This window comes from Plutella xylostella, chromosome 16 (genome assembly GCF_932276165.1).
Source record: "Plutella xylostella chromosome 16, ilPluXylo3.1, whole genome shotgun sequence".
Classification (NCBI taxonomy): domain Eukaryota; kingdom Metazoa; phylum Arthropoda; class Insecta; order Lepidoptera; family Plutellidae; genus Plutella; species Plutella xylostella.
The window spans coordinates 5,408,848-5,435,156 of record NC_063996.1 but is presented as its reverse complement, the minus strand read 5'-3'; the positions used below and the strand labels follow the sequence as shown (position 1 = coordinate 5,435,156).

The 26,309-nt window shown below is 40.0% G+C and overlaps 2 protein-coding genes across 3 annotated transcripts; both read left to right on the top strand.

Moving 5' to 3' along the window:
- Positions 1-1,160: 1,160 nt before the first annotated feature.
- Positions 1,161-8,055, top strand: LOC119693884. Its single transcript, XM_048626560.1, has 4 exons — positions 1,161-1,233; positions 1,900-2,186; positions 2,869-5,642; positions 7,913-8,055. Exons 1-4 carry the CDS (start codon positions 1,180-1,182, stop codon positions 8,053-8,055), a joined length of 3,258 nt encoding a protein of 1,085 aa, XP_048482517.1. The 5' UTR covers positions 1,161-1,179.
- LOC119693832 (lysosomal acid glucosylceramidase) lies at positions 7,483-26,079 on the top strand. Of its 2 annotated transcripts, none has more exons than XM_048626273.1 (12): positions 7,483-7,642; positions 7,913-8,040; positions 20,536-20,590; positions 20,897-21,032; positions 21,867-22,023; positions 23,080-23,240; positions 23,734-23,857; positions 24,347-24,460; positions 24,815-24,956; positions 25,220-25,299; positions 25,462-25,736; positions 25,929-26,079. In XM_048626273.1, exons 5-12 carry the CDS (start codon positions 21,901-21,903, stop codon positions 26,023-26,025), a joined length of 1,116 nt encoding a protein of 371 aa, XP_048482230.1. In that variant the 5' UTR covers positions 7,483-7,642; positions 7,913-8,040; positions 20,536-20,590; positions 20,897-21,032; positions 21,867-21,900; the 3' UTR covers positions 26,026-26,079. The 2 variants fall into 2 exon arrangements, with proteins under 2 accessions (XP_048482230.1, XP_048482232.1); XM_048626275.1 differs by having other exon boundaries at positions 7,898-8,040.
- The last annotated feature ends 230 nt before the right edge of the window (positions 26,080-26,309 follow it).

Below are 26,309 nucleotides of genomic sequence, written 5' to 3'. Positions count from 1 at the left end.
GAATTATAATGTTTTAATAACTGGACCAATCATAATGTAACTACTGCAATGCTGATAAAATATGAATTAAAAAGAAATCGCAACATGCGACCTAGAGTCAATATATTTGCTGGCAAATCTACTATTCTGCGGGCGCAGTTATTATTTGAGGAGCAAAAATAATATTCTGCATACAAAGTTTTTATTTATGTAATGAACTCAAATTTTTTGGCAATCCATCTATTATTTTAGATTTTTGTATTGATATTATTTGCTGATTCATACCAGAGGACACTTTTTATTTATTTGAGGACAAAAATATATTGTTGCGGTTGATCTATTAATTTGCTGATACAAGTTGATGACAAAAATAAACTTTGCTGGCAAGAAATATAGTTCCCTTAAATAAATAGTTATCTGAGTTCTAACATAGTATACAATAGGTAGAGTACCTATTGAATAGGTAACTATATTGTATAGCGATATTTGGATATGTGGTAATCCTGGGAACCCTCGCTCGTTGTCTGAGCCACTCTGAGGTAGGATCAAAGCTGTTGATAGTGATATGTGTAGGTACTTACCTACCTATATTTCTGTGCGCAGTTGCAGTAGCATTCATTACGTTTTCTAGGATTCGTCATCCTACCTAGTAGTTAAGCCTTGGTCTAAAAGTTCAGGAGGTCTACTCTATATTGACAAAAAACGAACGAAAGGAGTTTGCCATGCAATCGGCACGTTTAATTCAACGCGCGAAACTTTTTGGTTTCGTATCCGTTTTTGCATAATATAGAATTACTCCCCAGGGTAGATGTGGTCAATCCGGCTCTCAAATGATAGTTAATTAAGAGTAGAGATTAGAGAGATATAAAATACTCAGATAAAAGAGCTAATCATCTATCGGCAAACTCCAAATCGGCTGATCTCAGCATCTTTCAAATCGTCACGTAGGTAGACTTCAACTTATCGCACGCGCGGCGCCGATACCAACTAATTTGAAACCTCTCCTATCTATGCGATCAACCACTTTACTATCCATAACGAGACAAATAAAAGTGACCCTTATGATTATCATGTTAGAGGATGCTGTGTAAGCAAAAAGTATTGCAGCAAGGAGTTATCAGAAAGGAGGCTGGTTGATATTAGGTCAAGTTGATTTAATGCAAGCTCATTTGTGTGGAGGCTGATGGGGAAGCAGCAGACATGTTGTGGAGGTGGTCAGTTCGGTTTTGCCTGTTAGTTGTTTGGACGAATCATGTAAGTTGAAATTTTTTTCTTTCTTTAAACCATGGAATTTATAATGTCTTAGGTACTCCTACTTGCGACTTAGGTACCTATGTGACGTTTATTAATAAACTATTGGTTATGGTTCCCCTATCCTAGGGTGCCAAGAAGCCTAAAAGTTAGTTTTAGTATCTTCTAGGTATCTTTCTACCTGTAGAGATTCTCGATCCACTGATACATAGGTACCAACATAAACAATAAGTAATTAACTAGTTAATATGAATTAACATGAATATCATAGCACATTTAATCCATCGTTAACTTACTTCGTTATCTCTATAACTTACTTATGTGTATGAATTTTACGTTGGGAAACTAGGTATTTTCGAAGTATCTAACTATCTATTAATAATCTCGCCCGTAATAGTCAACTATACGGGAATAGACCTTATCCAATAACACCACGGCACTCTGTCCTCGGCCTTTCTCATCCAGACACTATATACCGGCTGCCAGCTCGGGTCGTCGGTACATAGCGGGAGCATAATTAATTGTAAATTTAATCAGTCAAACTGCAGGATGTAAAAACTGGAAATATTTTAGTAATCAATACCCAAGAGAGCCTTGCGAACATGCACGCACGAGGCACGAGTAATTATTAGACCCAATTTCGATAAACCTTTACCATTTTCTTTCCAGATATCAACACTACCCTTAGACAGCACACCCGACAATGTTCCAACCAATCACAACCTCACATCCCGGGCGGCGCGACAAGCAGGCCCTGACAAGGAGTGCTGCCCGTGCCCCGGCAGTCAGCGGGCTGCTGACAGCGCGGGCAGTCAGCGGGCTGCTGACAGTGAAGGCAGTGCCTCCATGCTGATGCCGTCAGCCAGGAGTGCCGGCTGCAACTGTCAGAGAGACGCGGAGGGCGCCGCCAGCTCGCTCTTCGATATTCCTAGCCAAATGATTGGGGCTTTTGTGAGGTATGTTGTTTAAATTTTTCGTTGGTTACGTACTTACTACATATTGGAGAAGATAATTAATTATCACCTCATCTCTAATAACCTCAAGTCTAATAACGCTAACTTTGCATCAGAAACAAAGTGCTAATATGAAAGTAAGTTTATTAGAGCAATATTTTTATTCTTTATAAAATTTACACTGACGTGATATGTCGTATTCTTCTCCATTTACTTAGATCTACAACAAAAATACCATATCTTTTATCCGTTGCAAAATTAGAGTGTTCGAATTTTAGCTTTTATGAAAATGCACAAGTTATTTATGAAAGTGAAAATATGTTTTTGTGAATTTCTCCCCTTACGGCTTACTGTAGTTACCACTTTTGCAACAGCTTGTGTACCTACCCCAGCACCACAACACTTTATGCGTCGCTTCGTAGGTACTTACTACACTACAGGCCTACAATACATCCAGCCACTTGAGTGCGAGATATATTATCACCTTATGAGTAGGTAATATAATAATCTAGAGCGCGCTCTGCGTTGCCGTACCATGATTCCATGTGTAAAAGGATACTGAGAATATTTTAGGATGAAAATATACAGACTGTTGCGAAGTGGAGCCTTTCTATAACACCTTTGTAACATCCTGTATGATAAAACTGTCACCTTCGAAATTAAAAAAAAAAAACTTAAATTACAGACCCAACGACCAAAAGGAAGATCCGAAGCCGTTGCTGCACCCTGAAGTTGGACTCGCAAACAACTTCCTGGAAACTCTTCGCGAGGCCACAGACGAGGAGTACCGGGATGCAGTCGCCCGTGACGCCGCCAGAGCCGCTGACACCGACGCCATGATCGACCCCCAGCAGGAGGCCTCCAGGAACATCGTCACCATCATACTCAAACCACCACTTCAACCAGAAGACGACGAAGACGTCCTAGCGTCAGGTACGCATATCCAAGAATCTAGGTGCATTCATTCTCCGTTAGGTAACGAAAGAAGTGCTTTCGAATCTCCACAAATATTGATGCCGTCTTTACTCACCGAAATCATGCACATTCCTGGAATCCAAAGGATGAATAAAAGGCGTAATAACTTGTTGCATCTAGATAATGGTGGATCTGCCAGTAATGTGGCGGAAAATATAGTAGAGAGCCCCAAGGAAGGTAAAAGCATGGCTTTTCCAAAAGGAAAACTGTCTAGCGTTAATTCAGGTCAAGATGATCCAGACACAGCTAGTAGCATGAGGAGTGATTCTCAACCTGTTCAAGATAAAGTAATAAAAACAGACAAAATAAGAAAAATTCCAGATTTTAACGTGAAATCAGCGATTAATGATATTAACGACCGCATAAAACGTCTGAATGCAAAACTTAAAAAACCACACGTTTCAAATTTAACTATGAAAGATAGAAATATTGATACCACTTCACTACGGTCAAATGACGCAAATATTGATAACTGTCCGGCGCCAAGTAATGTTCAAGGAAATGAATTAGGAAGAAGTACGGATGGTTCTTCAGCTACAGATTCTCAGGCTACATCACGCTCCTTATTAATTCCAAATAATGATGTAAAGAATATACTTACATCAAATATATTCAAGTTAAAGGACGTTGAATTAGTACCAACTAACAAAAATACTGATGTAAAAATGACAATTCCGAATTTGAAACTGCCTTCAATTGACGATTTAATTACCCAATCCAAGGCGAATACTCCCGAGCCATTTAAAATTCCTACACTTAGTGATTTATTCCGAAACTCTATTTTAAACCCAGAAAAGAAAATAGATACCGAAGTTATTCCTCCGGAAAATACAGGCGTAGCAAGTACAACAGATATTGATTCTAGTGAAAAAATGCATTCAGTACAAACCGAGATACTTGATTCAGTACCTAAAACTACGGATAGTATTATAGCTGCTTCAAATAATAATGCAGACTTAAGGAGCCAATCTGCAGTATCTTGCGATCCTGTTAACATTGCTGAAACCAAAGCCTCTGAAATTAATGTCATACCTGAGACAAACATAATAGAATCTTTGCCTATAGATCCACAACCTGATAGTGGTACAAGTAGAAATAATAACATAGAGGAAAACGATAACTCAGACGAGGCTGAAGATAATTCAGAAACGGTTTCAGATGGGTTAAGAAATGAGATTCAAGTTGCAAATAAACCAAATGACCCCATAAACATTGCTGAAACCAAAGACTCTAAAAATTCCGTAGAAAATGTAACAAAAAAGTCTACTTTACGAGCAAAATTGGGAAAATTAAGTAAACCAACCTCTTCACTACTAGAAAAATTAAAGAAAGATTTAAGTCCAAAAATAAATAATCTTAAAACACAGCCTGTACCTAATGTAGGTGACTCACTTGTAGATGCTAGTAACCATAAAGAAACTAGAAATGAAGTCGCAGATATGGCAGGAAATCCAGAAACTGAAAGTCGGAATTCAGAAGTTATTGAAGATGGTGATCAGGATTTGTCAGAAAGTCAAAGTGAAGAAGATGAAAATAACACAATCAGCATAATACAAACTGATAACGACATTAATGAAAAGGAAAACGAGGTAAATTCATGCCCTAGTGGATTTGTTAAAGAGTCAACTGGTGAAAATGTAAATGAGATGTCAGTGGGAGCTAGTAGTCCAATTATTAGTTCATCCTTACCTGACAGGCAAACATCATTGTTAGGTTCCCTGTTGAAACAGGAAAATGTAATTGTCGAACCTAATTCACTTATTGATGGAGTTAGCAATACGATTTTACCTTCACTACCTGCACTGAATGTCAACTCAGTACCAACATTTGAAAATTTAAGAGAGCAACTAGCAAACTTATTTGGAAATCTAAATTTAAGCGGTCAAGATGAAGAAAGCACCTTAAGGTCCTCTGAAGATGTTTCAGACGAAGATTCAGAGTCAGAGCCATCAATGGCATCAGAAGCAAGTGATCCTATTTCTCAAATAACAGGATCCAGCTTTCAGCCGTTTAAAGAAATTAACTTGAACCTATTCAAATTAAGTCCGGTGAACCTGGCTACTCCATTGACTCTTCCAAGGCTTTCAAATGCTGGTCTAAATTTCGACTCCGTAAAAGCAAGGGTCAAAGTTCCAAATTTGCAATGGAAACCATTAAAACTTGAATCAACTTTTGGGCGAAGAGATGGACTTTTAGGAGCTAGTTTAAGTTTAGAACCTTTTAATAAAAATATACAAAGTCTTCTACCCAAGCCAACTATACCCAGTTTGGATGAAATGACTTCATCATTGGTGGCTCGGGCTGAGGATTTACTAAAAACACAGCCAAAATTAACACTTGATGCAAATTCTTTGCGCAACACTGAGCCCCTGATTCATCTCGACACCCTCCGAGACAGCTTACACAGCAACGCAGCGAATGCTATGAACTCCTTACAGCAGACATTAGAATCTTCACTAGATGAAGCCAAAGTACGAGCTGATGGTTTGTTAGGGAACACCCGTTTTGCTCAACCTGAGAACCTTCTGGACATAGCGAGATTTGATGTTGATGATAAACTTAAAGAACTACATTCAAACCTTGCAGACCATTTATCATCGGTCCATGAAAAGTTAATGGATCCATCAACGTTTTCAACGCTTGCCTCCCCGTTACTAGGATCCCCCTTAGAATTTCCACCATTGACTCCCCCTAACCTTTTACAATCAGCATCTTCTAATATAAACAAGAAGAAACCCCGGAACAAATTGTCTAGACCTGTACCTAAATCACGAACAGCACTTAAATTATCTGAACCAGCTTTCAAGCCTAAACTCAGAGAACAAAATAAAAAGACTACCTCACCTGTGGAGCGCAGAATCCTCAAATCCAATTTAGCAAAGCAGCCAAGTTGGCTCAGCAACAATAAAGTTAATACTCCGAAAGTCTCAAAACCCAAGCCTAAACCGTCATTATTTACAAAAACATCTACGTCTAGGTTTCCTAACACTAAAGAACTAAGTAGCACGAAAGTTGCCACGAAATCTCCTTTCAAGTTAGCAAGGCCTACACCCAGACCTTTAGCTATAGAAAAACCTAAGATATCACCGGTGCGACCAATACCACCAATTGAAAGACGGCCATTTCTTAGGAAGCGCGTACAACAAACTCCAGATACTGAAAGGTTCAAAGCAGCATTAATTTCCACTACGACCCCCAGAGCTCTATTCCCAGCATCATTTAGAGATACCCACCAAAGACTTTTTGCTCCCAAAACAGCAACAACTGCTACGACACCTAAACCGCAAAGGGTACCTTCGTTCCCCGCAAGAAACCTTGGCAGCTCTCGGCTTTTACAGGCGACTCCGAAAGCATTCGAACATTTGAAATTCCCTAAAGACGTTTATGGATCTCCAAGCGAACAAGTTTTGTCGAAAGCCGAGCCCACTTCCGATATATTTAAATTAGGCTCCTTTACTCCTAATAACGAACGATCGGATTTACTCACTAGAGCTCGGGAGCAACTGAAACCAAAATTCAAAGTGAATATTGGTAAAATGGAATTACCTGAAAGAACTGGAGCTTTCAAAACTATTTCCCCACAAATTCCCTTAGAACGTAGTAATGAGATTGCAGACGATAATGTTACAACTAACACAGACATACTTAAACCTAAAGCTTTATTGGATGAAAACGATATGCTAGCAAAATTAAAGGACACGATAAAAAATAAGCTAGGGATTGACCTGAAATCGCCTTTAGACAAAAAAGCTTTATCTTTACAAACATCGCCTGATATGTATGAAGGGGCCTCAGAGAATAAAGGAATGAATGCAGTACTTGACGATGCTATGGTAGAGAATGTTGCTTATAAATGTAATATGGTTTGTACTAAAGAACAGTCATAAACATTAATAGGAATTAAGATGTTAACTTATACTGTAAATACTATACCTAAGAAGATTGTATAATACTTAAGTACCTAAAATGTCATTGTTTTTATAATTTTATATTTTAATAAACCATTAATATTTAATGTTGTGTTTTATTTATTTACTGTGATCCCTAGTATTTATAAATATACCTGCGTAATGAAAGTAACAATAGTAAGTATCTTACTATATACCTACCTACATAGGTACCTTATCTAAAGTAAATAAATGCTCTTCATCAAACCATCTTCTTTCCTACGTCACTATCAAGTTAATTACTTACTTAAATGTAAAATGGTAATTTCCGTAACAAATTTAAGAAATGAATAATATGAGTACGTAATTTATTTATTAAAAATACATAACTTAAAATTATTTCAATATAAAATCTTGTCGATTTATTGATTGCAAACAGTCTTTCTTTGACGGTGCGGTTCATATAATACTTATTATCTAGGTAGAGGTTTAAAATTATTATAAATACAATAGCAATTTTTAATAGTTGTGTTGAAGTGATGAGGATCCCTTTTATTGTCTTAATTTTAGTGGTGGCAAGCAGAAGTTCTGTTGCGGGTGAATATAACTAATTTATTTCATACTTTATAAATAGAAATAAAACTTCATTTATTAGCTAACTACCTACTTTACGATAATGCTTCATCCTAAAGATTTACAGCTGAAATATAAGGTGACTTCAAAAATATTTTTATTTAGTGAGTCGACAGAGACACAATCTAGCCTGTCATCATCACTGTCATTCATTAACTACAAGCCCTTATGCTAGCTTCTTACAAATAACTAGGAATATACTAACATTACTAAATACAGGGTGTTTACTTCTAGACAAGCCATGTCAAGTTCGCGAGATACAGAACCAGTCGGTGGTGTGTGTGTGTACTGAGGACTACTGCGATAGCATCTCCACCAGCCGGCCTCAGCATGGGACCTACCACATTTATAGATCTTCTCAGGTAGTTTTCGACTAACTTAACCCAGAACTACAGGGCCACTTCATTAGAGGCCACAGACGGAGTTTTATAAGGGCTCGACTGGAGTTTAAAATATTATACACGATATTTACTTACGCGGGCATTGGATTGATCTGCAGGTCTAAATTTGCCTTTTAATACATAGATAGATATTATACTGGCTATAGGATCTCCTGAAAAGCCATTCTGAAACCTATTTGTATGTGTAAGTAAGCAGGGCGAAGTTTTTTGTACCTAAAGTTAACAATGAGTATGGTAAACGAACAAAGCAATACATAATTCCAAAAAATTTTAACAAAATGAGTGACGCAACTAAAAGTGTAATAGACGCATTTTTCCTGAAATAAAAATGACATATTATGTATCTAGCCTATCTGAAACCTAGTTAAACATTGTGAGATATGGCGTTTCGACTTTCTCCGTGTTCGGCATCATAAGGGTCACAGTGACAGTTAAATAAAGTCCATTTTTCTCTCCACCTTTAATTTGCAAGGTGCGGGTGCCTATATAAATACAGTGAGTCGCCCGCGCGCCTCAGTTGTAATATCACCATGCAGAAATGACTAGGTTTCAGATAGGCTAGATACATAATATGTCATTTTTATTTCAGGAAAAATGCGTCTATTATGTAGTCTGAGCCTATCTGAAACCTAGTTAAACATTGTGAGATATGGCGTTTCGACTTTCTCCGTGTTCGGCATCATAAGGGTCACAGTATCAGTTAAATAAAGTCCATTTTTCTCTCCACCTTTAATTTGCAAGGTGCGGGTGCCTATATAAATAGAGTGAGTCGCCCGCGCGCCTCAGTTGGTTTTTGATTTTTGAAGTGATCACTTCGGCAAAATGGCTACATGTAGCCACTCTTCAGGTTCTCGTCGGCTTCGCTCCGACGGTGAATAATTTATTTTGAATATATGCGGAGTCCTTGTTGCTGGGAGCTGCAGCGTGATGCGGACCAGGCGGCGCGGGGCGCGGCCGCCGCGACACGTGGCGTCGGGGAGCGGGACCCGTGCTAAGGATTTCGCAACAGAGGTTTGGGCTGTGGAGCCGTGAGTAAAATGCTATTAATTACTGCTTTTTAAAGCTCGGCCACTGGTCATAATGCTCCAGCGCTTGGGATTTTAACCCACGCAGGATCCGATTCAATATTCCGGTCCTAATAGTGGCGCTCTAGCTAGAATAGTTAGATACTTACATTATTACCACATTAAGCAAAGCATGTTTTATAATTTTATACAGGAAAAAATAATATTTTTTCTTTTTCTACCCTCAATATCTAATATTTTTAGAAAATAGTTGATAAAACCTTTGCTATTACAATAATGCACTAGCTTGTAGCTTATGCAAGGCTTTACAAACAAGAATTAGCGTAGCGAATCGATAAGGAGCTTTGAGGTTCTTTCCAGGACCCTCATAGGATTTATTACAGGAAGCGTGGCTTCGAGTTTCAGTAAGTTGGGACATTGTGGCATGTGTGACAACAACTTCCGTAAGTAATGTGATCCGCCGGTACCTAACTACCCGCTGAGGGTAGGCAGGCCGATTCGGTGAATGTGAATTTTCGTGTAACCTGCTGCACCTGGCCCAGTGCTCCTGCGCTGGCCGCCATTTCGTTCCACCTGCATCGCAGCGTACACCCGGTCCTGGCCCTGGCCTCCGGTTTGTTCCACCTGCATCGCAGCGTACACCCGGTCCTGGCCCTGGCCACCGGTTTGTGCCACCTGCATCGCAGCATACACCCGGCCCTGTGCTCCTGCCCTGGCCACCGGTTTGTGCTACCTGCACCGCTGCATATACCCGGCCATGCGCTCCGGCCCTGGCCGCTGCCGCTGTTTTGTCCCACCTGCATCGCTGCACACACCTGACACTTCTGCTCTGGCTGCCAGATCCAAACACCCCCTGTCTGGGAAGAGATCTTATGCTCTGCGGTACCTACTGCGCTAGCGCTAGCACGGTAGCCGCCAGTGTTAGTGACTCCTTTAGAGGATATCGGGTAACGTGCACTATTCATAAGTGCTTTTGGCATATGCGGACGAACGTTTACTGCCAAGGTTGGTCATGTTAACCACACACGTATGCCACCAACGAAGCCTGAGTAACCATCAGCAGTCGCCGTAGCTGCATCGGCATGGATGTCAACAAATTGGGTAACGAGCACCGCTAGCACTTCAATTTCATGCCTCCGCTGAGTTAGGGTATTCTGTTAAAGCAGCTTTCTTCTGAACTGCCCAACGTGACCTTGAAACTGCTCCTGGGGATATGACTACAAACTATTTTTTATTTCGATGTCTCTGCTGAAGAAACTGTCTAGTCAACGCAGCTTTTGTCCTAAACTGCCCAAAGATAATTGTGACTCACGGTAAGTACAGGAGGGTTACTCTATACTGATGAGAAATGAACGATCGAGAGCTGTCGTGCAATCGGCACGTTTAATACATGCAATGAGATAGAGTCGCGGCTCTGAAAGTTCGTTTTTCTTCATATAAAGTGACCCCCAGACACTATCTTAAGTATCATGACACATCGGCAGATTCCAGCTTTGAGTCTTTTCTTTTCTCGGCTGTGAGCAAAGTGAATCCCACCGGCGAGTGTTCAACCTGAAAGCACTGAGCTAATTCGTGATTTCGTGAAAGTCGCTGTAGCTATAACATACCGCTTCACAAGTTACCGAATTTATAATGATCCTACTGTTGGTTGATTATGATCGAGGTTAGCCTGGTCTCGCTTTTAAATGCCCGTAGCGGAGTGTCATCGCGGTTTGTGGGTGGCACCATATTTGCTGACCCTTATGTCCCAGTGGGTATCCAAGCTCTTGTTGAAAAATGTGTAAATATGCGTGAACCTTCCACGCGGCTGCTGTTTACTAGTTCAACACCTTATAACACTCTCTTAAAGCTACTCATTAGCAATGCGTAAGGAATAAATCGAGTGACGTGCTCTCGAATGAGACGACTACCTTTTGGTAAAATTATAACTTCCACAGCTCTGGAAATATGCATACTGTGTATCACATCACTAGACGTAGTCTAGCCATAGCCCTACTCAAAGTACCGGGCTAGATAATAAACAATGGCAGTCGTCATAAAATTTCAAAAGTCATCAATAGGCAAGGCGAAAGATTTTGAAATCCTCTTCCGTAATGCAGATAACCATCTATTGTTTACAACAAAACCTTTATTTCGGTAATAAACTTAAGATTTTGGAAATTTAAAGCCATTTTTATAATCATTTTTAAATACTGCGCGAAAACAGCTCGCCGTGTCATGGCGTCGTGTGTGACGTCACACTTACGTACGTCAAATTTGTTTACAACAGCAAAGTAAACAAACACTGCGATTTTTTTGTGTTAAAAATGAATTCTAAAGTTTATAAGTGGTATGCAGTGCCTCAGTGCAAAAATACATCAATAACGACACCCAACAAGGTGTTTGTACATGTCCCATACAAGAAAATAATAAGAGATAAATGGTTAAAGCTTGCACGGCGAAACAAACTTCTACGTAACAAACTTCTTCGGCGAAATAAACTTCTACGAGTTTAAAACGAGTTTGATTGCTACTTAGTCATATTTATATCTAGTGTTAAAGATAACGTAGCTAGTCACGTAGCCCGCAGAGCCGACGACCGCTGGAGTACCTACAAAGGTTCTGGAGTGGAGATCCCGTGTCGGCAAACGGCGTGTCGGTCGCCCCCCAACCCGTTGGTCTGATGATCTGCGGAAGGTAGCGGGAAGCCGCTGGATGCAGATGGCGGGTGACCGTTTGGGGTGGCGATCGTTAGGAGAGGCCTATGTCCAACAGTGGGCTACAGAAGGCTGAGAGAGAGAGAGAGAGAGAGAGAGAGAGTTAAAGATAAATACTAATAAAATAAGCTTACAAAGAGGTTTTCACGTTTCTAAATTCGGAAGAGCAAAATTCTTTATTTGTTGCAAGGAACTCGCCCAACATCAATAAATCGATCCTGGGCAAATTTGCACTGTTTGCCTTAACAAAACCTGGTTCCATTGTTAAAGATAGATTCGTGTTATAAAGTCGATAAATCACAAAAACAAATATATATCAATCGTAACGCGCAATCAGTATGTAAGGTAATCAAAACACAGTGAAGCGTACATAAGTATGACGTCATGCGCTGTGATTGGCGTTTCAGTCAAAATGGCCGATTGCAGTATTTTACTCTTTTATTTTATTGAAAATCTTATTAATCTCAATTCTTTAAATAAAACTAAATCAGTTTTTTAAATCCTTTGAATGTGTATTTTCCTCTAAAGTCATTAAATCTTTGATAATGTAATACTGTCGACACGCCTATTGGAGATCAATTTAAAGGTCGAAAGCCTTATTCATGCACAAACAACTTCTCTAATGAAGATGTAGTTATTTTTAATTTGATTCTGGCTGTAAAAGTTTCATAATTATTTTTCAACACTGTATCTCTGCTGAAACTACCTAGAATGACTGGTGAAGATGCAGATGTGCCGTTTTCACGATTCCATTTTGAATAATATGGACCTTTCAGTTAGTTACGTAACTAGTTAACAAGTAAAAATTTACTTATGTTATGCTGTCTGGCCCTTAGCTGATGGCTAGGACTCTTACCAAGCTAGTACAGAGTTATATCCGGGCAGCGCCGACGTGGTAGCGCTGATTGATAAGAGTTTGCTGAAAACTTTCTAAATAAGTACCTAATAACTCTTCGCAGTTCTTAGAAAATATAAAGCAATAAGTACCTACCAGAGTAGGTACTACCTAATTATTTTTCTTGCAGTAGCTGAAGTAGGTAACCTTGCTTAGCTGGACAACAACAACAGCTATTTTTGTCTAATATAATGTCGTAGTTATTCGCTGTTCCACTGTCATATAGGTATCTCAGGACTTTTTCTTGGGTATAACTAACTACCTAAGTTTACCTATAGCCGCAGGCTAGCTGCTGTTGACGAACTGTCAGAAGTCTGATTGACCAGTCAGGCTCGAGGTGGCTTGTCCAACTGTCCATGTTCCCGCCACCATGCTTTTTGCTTCCATAGATTAGTCTATGTTGGCTGTCGTTGCATCAGGTACAACTAACATCTTTACGTACCATCTTTATTAAATTGAGTTATTTTATTTTGTTTTGTCTTGGTTGACTTAGTTAATGGTTTTAAAATCGAACCGACCGAGCTTCAACATTCGTAACCTACAACAATGTAAGTACGTACCTACACACGTATGAAGTTGCAGCAAGGCGAAGCCTAGATTAAAGTTTTGACCGGGACGTGACCTTAGTGTTGACGAACATAAATGTGACCTAGTTAATGTTAAAACAAAACTTAACATTTTACCCATCCTGGTGGTATGACTGATAATTTACTTACCCAATTAAGACATTTCAGCCGGGTTACGTTTATCAACAATTATAGTTGTGTTAATCAATCTTTATTTGTTGTCATCTACCAAGGAATGCTACCAGAGCTCATAATATTATTCCACAGAATTATACAGGATGTTAGTAGCCATCAAAAACTGTGCAAAGGCTTATAAAATAACATTCTTTCCTAGTAGGACAGCACAGGAACTCGTAAACCGCCGAGTTAGTTAAAATACAAAATTAGACTGTGTGTTGCTAGTCAATCTAGAATATGTCTCACCAGGTAGGGTAACGTAACGTACCTAGGGACATTTTCGACTACCCCAACTTTGAATGAAGCTATCGCAGCGTACAACTAAGATATTAATGTGAAATTTTCTTTATTCGGTAGGATATATAATCTATTATCACTAGTATTTGTGCTTAAGCTTTAGTGTGGCCAGATTTTATTAAATTAAGATAAAAGTAAAAATGCTTGTTTTGACCCAAGGTACGTTACACGTTTGTACCTTGGGACACTGTTTCCTATAGCTTTTTACTATGGAAAATGCAAACTTCTAAATAACACCTTATATCTCTGTTCTTATTTATTTACTGCATCTCTCTTCTGTCTAGTTTCACTCTGGCACTCATAAGAACAGAGATATAAGACGTTATTTAGATGTTTGCATTTTCCATAGTACAAAGCCATAGGAAACAGTGTCCCAAGGTACAAATTTAATCGTGTCCCAAGGTACAAAAAGCAATATTTAACCAAAATTTAAATATCATTATTTTTAATTAATAGGAATCTTTCAGATAATTGCCATGTCATAAAATTAAATAACTGAAAAGTTATACGTGACATTCATGTCTTTATTTTGAGCATGCCTCAATGAGATAAAGCAACACAAAAAACTATACAAAAGCTACTTTTGACTCCAATAAACTTCATACTGTCTTCACCACACACTAGATGCTGGTATGATCACGAGACTCACTAGTTTTGCCAAACGAGTAAAATACTATGCCTAGGGTAGAATTTTAATGTGTTTATTTAGCCGGTTTTTAAAATACAATCAATGTCCCGAGGTACAAGCGTCCCAAGGTACGTTACGTTACCCTACCTACATCATGTTTTGAAAAACTGAATAGTTATCCGCCAGCCTTCATCTGATCTTGTACAGTAGCTGATGAGGCTAAGATAGTAAAATTATCTTCCAATCAAGTAGCAGGCCTAGTTCAAGGACAAATTTTAAACCTTTTCGTGACTAGATGCCGCGCCGGGTGTTGCAGGCCGTGTACGGGGCTGGTTTACGAGGCCGTTGCATTTTGATGTCAGTCCAGAATTATACACATTCCTAGTCAGCGTGTGCTGGCCTGAGCCCCAGCGGCCTGGACCAATATGCTACATTTTACAGATTTTAAATATTGTTGCAAAGTATTTCACTGGTTGCGTTCAAACGGCTAGTGTATTTTTGAAATATTCCCTTGGCAATAACAAGATTTTCATTAATAATTATATAAGTATTGCTTTTGAAGTGGCACTGTGTGTATCCATATGTATAAATACCTATATAGGTACCTTCCATAACTTCTGGTAAGTCAGGAATAAAATTAAGTCTTATCCAAACTAATGATGTTATAGTGCCCACAACACAATCATGTCTAGTTATACTTTTCTATTTAGTATACTATTACCTAGAGATCTATGCATTATGAATTTATAGATTCAAATATTTATCTACTGATATACTCATCAGTAGCTTATGGGTCACAGTTGGTTTTCTCTCCACCATGCGATAATAAACACATCTCACAATGTTTAACTAGGTTTCAGATAGGCTCAGACTACATAATAGACGCATTTTTCCTGAAATAAAAATGACATATTATGTATCTAGCCTATCTGAAACCTAGTCATTTCTGCATGGTGATATTACAACTGAGGCGCGCGGGCGACTCACTCTATTTATATAGGCACCCGCACCTTGCAAATTAAAGGTGGAGAGAAAAATGGACTTTATTTAACTGATACTGTGACCCTTATGATGCCGAACACGGAGAAAGTCGAAACGCCATATCTCACAATGTTTAACTAGGTTTCAGATAGGCTAGATACATAATATGTCATTTTTATTTCAGGAAAAATGCGTCTATTATGTAGTCTGAGCCTATCTGAAACCTAGTTAAACATTGTGAGATGTGTTTATTATCGCATGGTGGAGAGAAAACCAACTGTGACCCATAAGCTACTGATGAGTATATCAGTAGATAAATATTTGAATATATAAATTTATAATGCATAGATTTCTAGGTAATAGATATACTAAAAAGAAAGGTATAAGTATACATAAGACTTAAGTACTTCCTTATTATTCCTGACTTGTCAGAAAGTTATGGAAGGTATGTACCTATACATATAGGTAGGTATTTATACATATGGATACACACAGTGCCTCTTCGAAAGCAATACTTATAAGTCATTATTGATCAAAATCTTGTTATTGTCAAGGCAATATTTTTAACATACACTAGCCGAATGGATGGAACCAGTGAAATACTTTGCAACAATATTAAAAGCTGTAAAATGTAGAATATCGATCCAGGCCGCTGGGGCTCAGGTCAGCACATGCTGACTAGGGTATGTAATTCTGGACTGACCTCAGAAATGCAGCAGCCGACCCTGGAGCCTCGTGGACCTGCTCAGTCAGTCCTGTACGACGACACGGCCTGCAACACCTGGCGCGGCATCTAGTCCTTGGAACGAGGAGTGGTGCTTGAAGGGAAGATAATTTTACTAAATATCTCAGCCTCATCAGCTACTGGAAAATATTAGATGAAGGCTGTGACACTGGCGGATAACTAAGTATTCAGTTTTTCAAAACATGATGCAGGTCACTATATTCATATTCTAGATTGACAAGTAACACACAGTCTAATTTTGTATTCTAACTAACTCGGCGGTTAACGAGTTCCTGTGCAGTCCTACTAGGAAGGAAAGTTATTTTATAAGCCTTTGCACCCATTTTGTGGGCTACTATCATTCTGTATCATCATGTGTGAATATTATGAGCTCTGGCAGCATTCCTTGGTAGATGACATCAATTAATAAAGATTGATTAACACAACAATAACAATTATAATAGTTGATAAATGAAATCCGGCTAACATGTCTTAACTGGGTAAGTAAATGATCAGTCATGCCACCAGGATAAGTAAAATGTTCAGTACTTCATATGAAAAACATTAACAAGGTCACCTTTAGGTATGTTCGTCAACACTAAGGGCAGGTCTCGGCCAAAACCTTAAGGCTTCGCCTTGTTGCAACTTCAAAGGTACGTAGGTAGGTACCTACTTACATTGTTGTAGGTTCGATTTTGAAACCATTAAGTCAACCTAGATAAAACAAAATAAAATAGCTCGATTAAATAAACATGGTACGTAAAGATGTTAGTTGTACCTGATCAGACCTGATGCAACGACAGCCAACATAGACTCTCTAATCTGTGGAAGCAACAATCATGGTGGCGGGAACATGGACAGTTGGACGAGCCACCTCGAGCCTGACTTATCAATCAGAACTGACAGTTCGCCAACAGCGGATAGCTTGCGGCTATCTATAGGTAAACTTAGGTAGTTAGCTATACCCAAGAAAAAGTCCTTGGACATCGATATGACAGTGGAACGGCGAATAACTGTGACATTATTTAAAACAAAAAGGCTTCTTGTTGTTGTTGTCCAGTTAAGGAAGGTTACCTACTTCAGCGACCTGGTATTGCATTCTGAAAGAACTGCAAAGAGTTAATATTATGACTAATAATTATTACTTATTTAGAAAGTTTTCAGCAAACTCTAATAAATCAAGCAGCTGCCACGTCACCGCTGCCCGGTTATAACTCTGTACTAGCTTAGTAGATATATATACCAGTTCTAGCCTTCAGCTAGAGGCCAGAGAGCTCCTAAATGAGATGCGAGTACGAGCATGACACAAGTAATTTTTTACTTGGTAACTAGTTACGTAACTAACTGAAAGATCCATAAAACAGTTGAGGATTACTCAAAATGGAATTGTGAAAACGGCACGTCTGCATCTTAACCAGTCAGTCTAAGTAGTTTCAGCAGATACAGTGTTGAAAAATAGTTATGAAACGTTTGCGCCAGAATCGAATTAAAAATACATTTATATTAGAGAAGCCGTTTAGGCATGAATAGGTACTTTCACACTTTGGATTGTGCTCCAAATGATGACCTTCGAAATTCATAGAAATTTAATGACAACTGCCATTGTTTATTATCTAGCTCCGTACATTGAGTAGGGCTGCGGCTACACGTGATGTGATACACAGTACACAGTACGTATATGCATGTTCCCAGAATAGTGCAAGTTATAATTTTACCAAAAGGTAGTCGTCTCGTGCAAGAGCACCGTTACTCGATTTATTCGATACACAACTAGAAGACAGCTGCTGCGTAGGAGGTTCACGCATTTTTCAACAAAGAGCTCGGATACACACTCACAATCCACTGGGACATAAGGAAGACAGCTAATATGGTGCCACTCAGAAACCGCGATGACACTCCGATCATGATCACCCGACAGTAGGATCATAATAAATTCGGTAACTTGTGAAGCGGTATGGTATAGCAACAGCGACTTTCACGAAATCAGGAATTAGCTCAGTGCTTTTAGGTTGAACACTCGCCGGTGGGATTCACTTTGCTCACAGCCGAGAAAAGAAAAGACTCAAAGCTGGAATCTGCCGATGTGTCATGATACTTAAGATAGTGTCTGGGGGGTCACTTTATATGACGAAAAACGAACTTTCAGTGCACTGCGGCGCGAGCCGCTCTATCTGTTTGTATGTATTAAACGTGCCGATTGCACGACAGCTCTCGTTCGTTCGTTTCTCATCAGTATAGAGTAACGCTCCTGTACTTACCGTGCGTCACCATTCCCATGAGCAGTCCAATGATCTTTAGGCAGTTTAGAACAAAAGCTGCATTAGACAGTTTCTTCAGCAGAGACATCGAAATAAAAAATTGATTGCACAACTATCCCCAGGAGCAGTCTACAGGTCACTTTGGGCAGTTCAGAAGAAAGCTGCTTTAATAGAATACCCTACCTCAGCGGAGGCATCAAATTGAAGTGCTATAACACTTTTAGAAGCGGTGCACGTTACCCGATTTGTCGTCATCCATGCCGATGTGGCTACGGCGACTGCAGGTGGTTACTCAGGCTTCGTTGGTGTGCCCTTGTATGGCTAACATGACCAACCTTGGCAGTAAACGTTCGTCTGCATATGCCAAAATCACTGATGAATAGCGCACGTTACTCGATACCTTCTAAATAAGCTCATAATGATGGCTGATGATGATGATGACCGTGCTAGCAATAGTGCAGGCGTTTCCGCTGAGCATAAAATCTCTTCCCAGACAGGGGGCGTTTGGATCTGGCAACCAGAACAGGAGTGCCAGGTGTGCGCAGCGATGCAGGTGGGACAACACAGCCGCCAGGGCAGGAGTACATGGCTGGGTCTATGCAGCGATGCAGGTAGCACAAACCAGTGGCCAGGGCCAGGACCGGGTGTACGCTGCGATGCAGGTGGTACAAAACGGTGGCCAGGGCCAGGACCGGGTGTACAGCCGCCAGGGCAGGAGTGCATGGCTGGGTCTATGCAGTGATGCAGGTACCACAAACCGGTGGCCAGGGCCAGGACCGGGTGTACGCTGCGATGCAGGTGGCACGAGACGGCGGCTAGCGCAGGAGCACAGGGCCGGGTGTATGCTGCGATGCAGGTGGCAAGAACCGGTGGCCAGGGCAGGAGCGCAGGGCCGGGTGTACGCTGCGATGCAGGTGCCACGAGACGGCGGCCAGCGCGGGAGCACAGGGCCGAGTGCAGGTTACACGAAACTTCAATTTCACCGAATCGGCCTGCCTACCCTCAGCGGGTAGGTACCGGCGGATCACATTACTCGCCGCACATGCCACAATGTCCCAACATACTGAAACTCGGAGCCACGTGCTTCCTGTAAAAAATCCTATGACGGTCCTGGAAAGCTCCTGTTTGTAAAGCCTTACATAAGCTATAATCAAGTGCATTATTGTAATAGCAAAGTTTTTATCAACTGTTTTCTAAAAATATTAGAAATTGAGGGTAGAAAAATATATTTTTATAATTTTTTTCCTGTATAAAATTAACATATGCTTTACTTAAAGCGGTCATTAATGTAAGTATCTAGCTCAAGCGCCACTAGTAGGACCGGAATATGTGATCAATCATCACCACGACTATTGAATCGGACCCTACTGCGTGGGATAAAAACCCCAAGCGCCGGAGCATTATGACCAGTGGCTGAGCTTTTAAAAGCAGTAAATAATAGCATTTTACTCACGGCTTATCAACTCATACCTTCGTTGCGAAATCCTCAGCAATCGCTGCGTGCGCAGCAGCCGGCAGGCCCCGCGCCGCCTGGTCCGCATCAAGCTACAGCTCCCGGCAGCGAGGACTCCGCAAATTCAATATTACATTTTTCCCCGTCGGAGCGAAGCCGACGAGAACCGTGGCTACATTGAGCCATTTTGCCGAAGTGTTCACTTCAAAAATCAAAAACCAACTGAGGCGCGCGGGCGACTCACTCTATTTATATAGGCACCCGCACCTTGCAAATTAAAGGTGGAGAGAAAAATGGACTTTATTTAACTGTCACTGTGACCCTTATGATGCCGAACACGGAGAAAGTCGAAACGCCATATCTCACAATGTTTAACTAGGTTTCAGATAGGCTCAGACTACATAATACCATTTAAGTTTGTAATAATGAAAAAGCTGCTTAAAAGTCATTTTTTAAAACAGTTGTGAACCGTTATTATTACTCGTAAACTATAATGTTTATTTTATCTTATATTGTATCCGCACAGTTTACTAAGTTTTAACTTAGATGTTAGATGTTATTTGTAGGCTTTGGTATAATGGCTAGTTATGTATAAATATTTTTTTTTCTAGAGTGTATCTTCCCCGAGAAACAGTACTGCTGTTTGGGGTATAATGTATGTTTTTATTGTATTATTTGATGAATAAACGTTTTTCAAACAAACAAGTAACATGATGCTGTGTATTTAGCTACAATGATGAATTATGTAAATTTCAGGCGGGTCTTCGTTTGGAAAAACGGCATGGATGAATTAGGTCGTACAACTCTTCACGTAAGTTATATATAGAACATACAAATGCCAAGTGATATAAGATTTAAAATTTGGGCCTAGAGCCCTAGATAGATACATAAGCAAATTCCTACGTGGACGTATCTTTTCTAGTGTATCTAGATAAGATACATTCCTCCGCCATAAATATGTATAGTACTTACCCCCTTATCATAAAATTAAGACTAAAGATAAATCTGGTTTAAAACCGGTTATAGTCCAGAGCTTTGATACAAATCAGTAGTCTAAACCCATGTTTAAACCAGAACTTGTTAGTCGTCGCTTTATAATAAGGGGGGAATGTTCCAGACGAATACGAGACGGAAATAATCTTGAACCCACGGAAGACCTACCAGACCATCGAGGGGTTCGGGGGCGCAGTCACGGACGCCGTCGGGATCAACTGGCTGAAACTCACCAAGCCTTTACAGGAAACTTTCGTTGAGTAAGTCACCATTTATTTAACCCAATGCCACGAACACGAACGAACGATAGCTGTCGTGCCTCGTTATATAGAATTTTAACCTCCCAAGAATCGCCTCCCGGGGAAGATATATAAATAAATTTGAAGACAAAGATCTAGCGTAATCTAAGTAAATTTGAAGGAGATGCACGAAAGGAGCCATTCCTAGTGACGTTAGCAACTGTACTTTATAAAGGTGTGCTCCCTGGAGTGTCAGCTATTGACAATATTCTGACTGGCTAATCCTTAACGATCATGTAGGAATCCTAGATGCACTTTAGTTCTTGAGGGTTACTCTACAATGACGAAGAACTAACGATCGAGAGCTGTCGTGCAATCGGCACGTTTAATAAAACGAGATAGAATAGTGGTTATAAGTATGTAGATATGCGTATGCTAGCGTAATCTAAGTAAATTTGAAGGAGATGCACGAAAGGAGCCATTCCTAGTGACGTTAGCAACTGTACTTTATAAAGGTGTGCTCCCTGGAGTGTCAGCTATTGACAATATTCTGACTGGCTAATCCTTAACGATCATGTAGGAATCCTAGATGCACTTTAGTTCTTGAGGGTTACTCTACAATGACGAAGAACTAACGATCGAGAGCTGTCGTGCAATCGGCACGTTTAATAAAACGAGATAGAATAGTGGTTATAAGTATGTAGATATGGAGTAACCCCCTCTAATAAAAAAGATCGAAGTAAAGTAAGTAGGTATAGGCCCAGTCGGCTGTGGAATAGCTGGAATATGATATCGAAAGGCCGAGGGCTGAAACGGTCGTTTAATGCCAAAAAATAATAAAGATGGTCTTTCCAGGTCATACTTCGGCGACTGCGGCATAGGCTACAACATGATCCGGGTGCCTATCGGTGGCTGTGACTTCTCCACGCACCCCTACGCCTACAACGAACTACCCGCCAATGACGTCAAACTGAGCAACTTCTCGCTCGCTGCTGAAGACTTCAATTTGAAGGTAATTTTGTACAGTCCCATGATTGATTTTCCCGTGGGAATAAAGTGGGATAAAAAGTAAATGTTCTTTCCCAGGGTCTAGACCGTATGTATACCAAATTTCATTCAAATGCGTTCAGTAGTTTTGGCGTGAAAGAGTAACAGACAGACACAGTTACTTTCGCATTTATAATATTAGTTAGGATAGTTAGGATTAGGATTATATTATAAATATTATAACTTTTATAAATATTAAACTATAAGTACTTAATTAGTAATATCTAATTAATGTAAAACATATTATTATGGTATTCATTACGGAACTGAATTGGACTTCTTTATTAAAAAAATATTTACAAGAATAAAATTTTAATAAGTACGAAAATGACTAGTTACTTACTACTTACTTGTACATAACATACGTTTCTTTTGTCATAATTTTCTGCGTAGTATTTGCGTAAGTATAGCGTTTTAAATTGCAAAACAAACATTCAAATATGTATAAAGATAATGAGAAGTACCTAATTTACTTTAAGTGGGTCGGGTAAGAGCCCGCATTTCAACTGACAGAGGTGCGGGTTCAAATCACGGCCGAGTCATGAACAAGGAGTAAATAAAACGGAATGATGAACTGAATGTTGCGGTTTCGTGCCCGATTCTTTGTTTACCTACCACTTTTCCAACACCTGTAGAGCTTGAGGGCTACTCTTACTTTATGAAATATGAAGCTAGCGATGCAAAAGGTAGTACAATACGTTTAATACAACGTAATAAAGTCACGGTTAGCAGCTCATTAAAACTTTGTGTCTTAAAATGTGTCGGAGCGCTGCTGCTCGAGCCACGACTCTATCTCGTTGTCAACGTGCCGATTGCACTACCGTCCTACGTCTCGGTCGTTCGTTTTTCGTAAGTATAGATAAAGTTACCCTCCAGTACCCCGATCACCAGGTTGTCGACTTAAGACTTGAGAGGGAATTTGTATGCGTTTAATTCGTTTCTAACGTTACTGACAGGGGCGCTGACAAGATGTCATACATGAGTTGACAGGACTTTTGATAGGCCTACTGGTCTGTTCCAGCTCCCGCTGATCAAGCGCCTGAGGGCGGCTTCCACGGAGCCGGTCCACGTGCTGGGCACCACCTGGTCCCCGCCCGTCTGGATGAAGACCAACAACAAGATCACGGGGGTCAGCCGCGTCAAGCCAGAGTACTTCCAGACTTATGCGGACTACCATCTGAAGTATATTTTTTTTGCTTCTACCTAATGATATCTTATTCTTCTAATAATATTGGCGAAAGTTACTTTTTATCGCGGAATTCCCACGGGAAAAGGCGAAGCGAAGCTCTCGGAAACAGCTGGTCATCTATAAATATCGATTCGGAAGAAATAAATTTAATGTAAAAACATGTGGCGAAACCATCGATGTCTATGCCAATTTCTTATTTATACAATGGTAGGTATGCGTTAATTATGTAGGTACGCTTTTTCCATGGATAGAAAGTATATACCTTTGTACCTTTAAATACTTACCATATTTTGCACTAAAACGTGCAGCTTATACACGTATGCAGGTGGTTATTACCAGTCTGGCCTAGTGGCTGCACCAGAAAGTGCTTTCTCTGAAAGTAATAAAACCCTGAATGCCTTTCATCAATGACCTAAATCAAATTACATAGTTTATCAGAACCCTTATCGTAATTTATAATAATCTATACCTATCCATGATTACCAGGTTCCTAGAGAAATACTTGGAGAATGGCGTCCCGGTGTGGGGCATCACCACCACTAACGAGCCGTTCAACGGGGTCCTCCCGCTGCCCACTTTCAACTCCCTGGGGTTCACGCCGGATGGCATGGTAATGTACCAGAGGCGCTAGCGTAATACCCTTCTTACACCTCTACCGAGTAGAGCTGTCTCTGGCGAGACAGTATCCTCGGCCGAAGCTCGACCAATGAACCGCTAGCTATTGAACGAGTGCTCGGCCGAAGATACTGTCTCGGCCGCACTACTCGGTAGGTGTAATCAGATTACTTATGACCATGCTCAGTCTGATATCTTCCACTGCTGGACATAAGCGTCGGCCAAGGAACGCCACAACATTCGGCCTCCTCATCCAGCCACTTATCCGGATGCCTGTCATTTTGTTTAAAAATATTTTATTGGAAATTACAGAAGTGGAAATGTGGGTATTTCCTACGAAGGGTGACCTAGATAAAAAAGATTTTTTAAATTATACAATTCAAACCATCTTTTGTAAAAGTTGTCATGGATTCTAAGTTTGAGTGGTTTGAGCTAAAGACACTTAATTTATGATTTACTTAAAAAAACACACTTCTGTTTTCAGGGACGATGGATAGCGGAAAATTTGGGGCCAACCATTCGAAACTCCAAATTCAAAGATACCAAGATCTTGGGTATCGACGATCAGCGATACGTGATTCCGTTTTGGTACACATTGGTATGTTCTATGTAGTTTTACGATACCTAGTCATCATATCAAATACGTGTAGACAGATACTTAACAATATCATTATTATTATTACACTCACGAGCAATGAATAAGTTTAACTCACAAAATACCGAACCAAACGACCCAATTTTTTTAAACATTTGACTACATCATTTAAATTTTGAACAAAATATTTACTATTATTTACGTTTCTGAGGCGTTATTAAATATACTTACTTCAATATTACTTCGATAGACTTTTCCGTTTGGGTGTAATTTGGTGCTTTTTTCACTGGAACTTTTTCGTTGCTCGCGAGTGTATTTTGTCAAAGTAAGAACCCTCCCATTCATCACCGTGTGCAGGTGGTGGACCTCTGGCCAGAAGCGGATACCTACCTGGACGGCCTGGCAGTGCACTGGTACCTCAACAAGGAGGTGCCCCCCTCCGTGTACACGCTGGTCAACAACACCGGAAAGTTCATCATCAGCACGGAAGCCTGTTCTGGTAAGAATATTGCCACGGCTGCCTTAGTACAATATTGTACCATGTATACCTAAGTCATCGTGAAATAAGTCTGCCGTTGGTAAATTTATATGGTACCCATTTATATGTACCTCAAAGTAGGTAACTCAGATCATCAAAAACCTACTTACTACTTACGCTGTGTACCTAACTTTAAAAATTTGGTACTTTAAGGATAGGTCCTTTATGATCCAAAGGAATTGTGACAAAATGTACCTATCTGAAAATAAACTCTAACATTACAGGTTTTGAACTCAATAACCCTGACAAGGTGATTCTAGGATCTTGGAAACGGGCTGAAGATTACATTGGCGATATTATAGAGGTATGTAGCAACAATGTTAGTTCTTTCATCTCTTGGTCTTCCTGTTACACTCTTTCCCTCTTATTGGCCTACGAAAATACTACAAATCATAATTATCTTTCATTTAACTCTCTTTATCTTTCTTTTCTCTGAGTAGTCCCACTTTCAACTCGTTATTTCCAGAGCATAAACTCCGGTCTGGTTGGCTGGATCGACTGGAACCTGTGCCTCGACCCTCAAGGCGGTCCCAACTGGGTGGAGAACTTCGTGGACTCTCCCATCATCGTCACTTCCTCCACGGAGTTCGTCAAACAGCCAATGTTTTACGCCATGGCTCATGTGTCCAAGTTTGTGCCGAGAGGCTCACAGAGGATCGATGTAAGAATAAAAGGAGATTCCATTGAAGCCATGGCATTTGTTCTGCCCGATTATATGGTGGTCGTTGTTATTTTTAACAGGTGAGTAACAGTTTCTACATGTTTACGAAGCATTCGTAAAAAGTAAGGATTCGTGAAATAAGTAACATTGTTACTATGAGAGGGGGGTCAGGTTTCTCTGCACATGACCGTACTACGAAAGAGCCCACTAAGTACCTACCTACCTATACACTTATTACATTTGATTATTTATGCACATTTTTTTGTTTTCAGGCAAGATGAAACGAGGAAAGTGCGGTTGCAGTTGTTTTCTAAAGAGATAGTGGTTACAGTGCACGCGAGGTCCATTAGTACTGTGCAGATACCATAGATATATATTATACAAATTAATAATCAAGATCTAAGAAAACTATCACTTAAATTACTAAACTATGTATACCTACCTATAAGTAATTAATTGGTATCTTAAAAAGTATAAGTAATAAACTATTATCTTTATATTTATATTGGTTAGCTTTGTATTTTTATTAAACTTTACAAAGCTCCGAAGCTTCAGTCATATAATGTGCTAAGTAGAAATGAATTATGATGTCCGGGATAGAAAAGTCCTCGGGCGGAGACCAAAACCAGGCAAACGGCTACTGTGGAGCTTCA